At 50.6% G+C, this 4,156-nt stretch overlaps 1 protein-coding gene across 1 annotated transcript in view; it reads left to right on the top strand.

Moving 5' to 3' along the window:
• The window catches only part of LOC108800702 (zinc finger protein 883-like), an 11,431-nt gene that overhangs the window by 346 nt on the left and 6,929 nt on the right, over positions 1–4,156 (top strand). The window contains exon 2 of the mRNA XM_018572690.1: positions 328–435. Coding sequence (XP_018428192.1) covers positions 328–435 — 108 coding nt within the window. The remainder of the gene's footprint in view (positions 1–327; positions 436–4,156) is intronic.

The following is a 4,156-nucleotide window of genomic DNA, read 5'->3' as shown; positions in this document are numbered from 1 at the left end:
TGGGGGGGGGGGGGCCCTTCATGGTTTTTATTTTTGCATCGGGGCCCTGAGGTCACTAGTTACGCCCCTGTATGTTGTGTATAGCGCAGGAGTGTCCTATAGATGCGCTAGGGTGGCCATCAAAGTGAATGACACCGCAATGTATTGCACTGGACTTGGCATGCTACTGTGTGTTGCCGTAACACGCACTTTACCTTGCGGTAGCACAATGCAATGGCGGGAATGTTCCCTTTTATAGAACTGTTTGTGGTCTGTGATTAGTAGTGCTGTGTGTCTGCGAGGAGCCGTACCCATGAACCACACAAATGCCATCCAACTTTATTTCAGGACTTCCAGTCCCAGACTCGGATCTGTTACGGGGAACTGAACGGCAGAAGTGGAAGAAAAGGCCTTTCGGCGAAGCCGGAGAACAATCGTACGCTCCTCTCCGAACCGGTAAGGCGGGGCCAGTCCCGGAAAGTTCCTGTATGAGTAACAAGCTTCTGTCATTGTTCACTACAGGTACCAGCGTTCTAATCCCCACGAGAAATAATCTCTTCACGCCAAAATAACATTCTCCGGTAACGAATCCTTGTGACCATCAGAGGGGATTATATTGAAGTTGGTCAGTTTCGGTTGAGTAAGGTCCAATCCTTTAAAGGAGGAGGGGAGTGAAAATCGCCCATCCTCATAGTTGGAGCCGACCTGTGACAATGAGACTGTCGCACGTCGGCTCTATAGATCGGGAAGTGAGCGAACACATACCGGCGCTCGCTCACCTCTCAATCATCTCACTGCAGAGAGTGGTGACTGTCACTCACGGCTCCCTGCATGGATTCCCCCCTCTCTGATCCTCCAGCGCTGGCTGGAGGAACGGACGGGGGAGGGGGGCGAGTAAAGCCGGCTCTGCCTCTAGATAGGCAGAGCCAGCTGTCACTCACGCAGCTGGGTGGATCTCGACAGTGATGTCGGGATCCGTCCTGGCTGCGGCGGTCTCCATATACCGCGAGCTGCAGCTCCCTATATACTGAGTTTTGGGTCACGGGTGGACGCAGGTATATATCCTCCCCCTTAAGAGAACTATGGGGAAAAACACTGACCCCATAGTTCTCTTTTCACTCTTTATCCCGTCATGTCATGCATCTATTGATGGTTAGAGGCTGCATCTGCTGTCCAAATATTCAAACGCATGTCAATAAGACGTATTGATCGACAGCAATTGCCATTTTCTAGTTGGATTTTTATATGGCAACTTGAGTTTGTACCATTTATCATTGTCTGTAAAACGGCCCTTTGGTCTGAATTTAACAACATATTTAAAGGAGAACTATGAGGGGGGAGGGGGGGGTGCTTTTCACTCACCTCATAGTTCCAGCCGACCTGTGACAATGAGACTGTCACAGGTCAGCTCAGTAGATCGGGAGATGAGCGAACACATACCGGCGCTCGCTCACCTCTCGATCCTGTAACGGCTCTCTGACGTGACAGGGGGAGGGCTGGATTCCCCTCTCCCCGCTCTGATCCGCCAGCGCTGACTGGCGGAACGGACGGGGGAGGGGGCGGGTACAGCTGGCTCTGCCTCTAGATAGGCGGAGCTAGCTGTCACTCATGCAGCTGGGCGGATCCCGTCATCTACATCGGGATCCGCTCCGGCTGCGGCGTCTCAGTAAACCGCGAGCTGTAGCCCCCTATATACTGAGCTTAGGGTGACGGGAGGACGCTAGTTTGTGTCCTCCCGTTACCCGGAGGAGAACTATGGGGAAAAACTCTGACCCCATAGTTCTCCTTTTAATTGGAATATTCTAATTTGTAACACTGGTATAAAAGGCACCAGTAGCCGCGTGTTGCAGTGCCCCCCGGGGGGTCATGATGTTGAGTGTTGTCACCCCTGCTTTCTGCTAGCCACTTCTACACATCTAATTAAGAAGACTGTCAACGAACAAGGGCCCCGCTGAGCAGCAAAGGGGGGTATATTGACCATAAATGGGTCCCGACCCACAGGTTGAGAACCGCTGGGTTAGGGGGTTTGTTTGGTCTTTTTTCCTCCTATTTAGTGAAAAAAAAAGTGCTCATTAAATACCAAAAGAAAGATGTATCGGTTTAAAAAAAAATAATTATATATTAATATTATACACACGCGCACACACAGTGTATGTATGTTTATGTGTATATATATATATAAAATTCATTTTGTTGCATGACCCAGTGATTGTCACGGCCTGGAAGGGGTTATAACATGCTGGTCCTGAGGTGGTTCAGGAATAGCCGCACTCTTACTATATAATGCTGTAGTCACCCTGCAGTCCCTATGAAAGCAAACCATTGGAACCGTTCCCTTCACAGCCTCTATCCTCTCTGCTCGGCCTGCAGCCTTCCTGTTTGCATTCCTCTGGCCTGTGAGCTGCCGCTGGAGGCGATGTTTGGAGATGGGAGCGCAGGTTCTAATACAAAGCCAGTCTTCCATCAGGAAAGAGCCCCCTCTAGCGACAGCCGGCTTGCCAGCCAAAGGACACAAATCCCTTTGTTTCTGGCATACAATATCACACGTGTTTTATATGTATGCTTTAAACGTGCTTTTGTTGTTCCTGCATCCTGCACACTGAGAGATAAACCTCCATTATAGAAATATTCCATGCTGCAGACCACCTGTGTTTTATGTGCATTTACTGCGGGAACAAATGTCAATTCTTAATGTATAGAAAAAGTGCAGCTGTCCTTTGACACCGGTCCTGTGTTCTTCCTCAGCTTTTTTTTTTTTTTTTAAACAAACTTTATTCTGTTTTTGCAGCCATACCCCTGAGGGGCATAGCCTTTTTTTTTTCATGGTATAAAATTTACACAATATGAGGCTACTTATAGTATCCCCAACAATTGTACCAGAAATATTAAACTTAAAGGAGAACTATGGGGTCAGGGCTTTTCCCCATAGTTCTCAGGGTAACGGGAGGACACAAACTAGCGTCCTCCCGTCACCCTAAGCTCAGTATATAGGGAGCTACAGCTCGCGGTATACTGAGACGCCGCAGCTGAAGCGGACCCCGACAATTGTGCCGGGATCCACCCAGCTGCGTGACTGACAGCTGGCTCTGCCTATCTAGAGGCAGAGCCAGCTGTACCCTCCCCCATCCGTTCCGCCAGTCAGCGCTGGCGGATCGGAGCGGGGGGAAGGGAATGCAATCCCTCCCCTGTCACGGCAGAGAGCAGTGACAGGATCGAGAGGTGAGCGAACGCCAGTTTGTGTTCTCTCACCTCCCGATCTATGGAGCCGACCTGTGACAGTCTCATTGTCACAGGTCGGCCAGAACTATGAGGTGAGTGAAAAGCACCCCCCCCCTACTGACTAGTCAGGCTTCCTGGTCGCAGGTCTGGTCCCTTCCCACACTCTCTGTGCATCCCTACTGACTAGTCAGGCTGACCATCATATTCGTAGGCCAGGAGGAAGGCACAGGAGGATAGGAGGAGGTGGGCACAGCCAGCAGTTTTATGGTCGCTATTTGAGTTTTGAGGGCCACTGGTACAGTAAAATGTTGGGGGAATGTGAGCCCTTTTAGGCCTCATTCACACGAGAATCGTCCGGCACGCACAGCTCCGTACACGGCCGTATCGGGCAGCTCCCGGGAAGGACAGGTGCTGCGTGTGATTTAGTATGCAGCCCCCGTCCTTCTCTATGGGGCTACGCGGCCGTACGCTCACCCGCCCTGCACGTCCGTGCGGGTAAGCATACTCGTACGCTGACGGGATGGATCCTGCCTGCGTCCGAGCCGGGACACCCGCACTCATACGGACCTGCACTTGAGGTGAGCGTAGGGCGGCGTACGGCTGCGTAATTCCATAGAGAAAGACGGGCTGCGTACTAATCACACGCAGCACCTGTTCTTCCCGGGAGCCGTCTGATACGGCCGTGTATGGAGCTGTGCGTGCCGGCCGATTCCAGTGTGAATGAGACCTTAACCCCTTCATGACTGAGCTCACACTTAGTGACAGCGACATCCTTTGCACATCGCCGTCATGAGGGAGTTGCATTACAAAATTAAACCCTTAGGGTGAAAAACAAATCAGCTCACCTGCAGATTTTCATTGTAAGGGGTACATTTTTTTTAGTAATGATGGTGTGTGTGTGTGTGTGTGTGTGTATATATATATGTGTGTGATTATATATTTATATAATTATATAATT

Source organism: Nanorana parkeri, unplaced genomic scaffold, assembly GCF_000935625.1.
Source record: "Nanorana parkeri isolate BGI_ZX_2015 unplaced genomic scaffold, ASM93562v1 scaffold2109, whole genome shotgun sequence".
NCBI lineage: Eukaryota > Metazoa > Chordata > Amphibia > Anura > Dicroglossidae > Nanorana > Nanorana parkeri.
The sequence above is the reverse complement of the archived record's forward strand: the minus strand, read 5'-3'. Positions and strand labels throughout refer to the sequence as shown.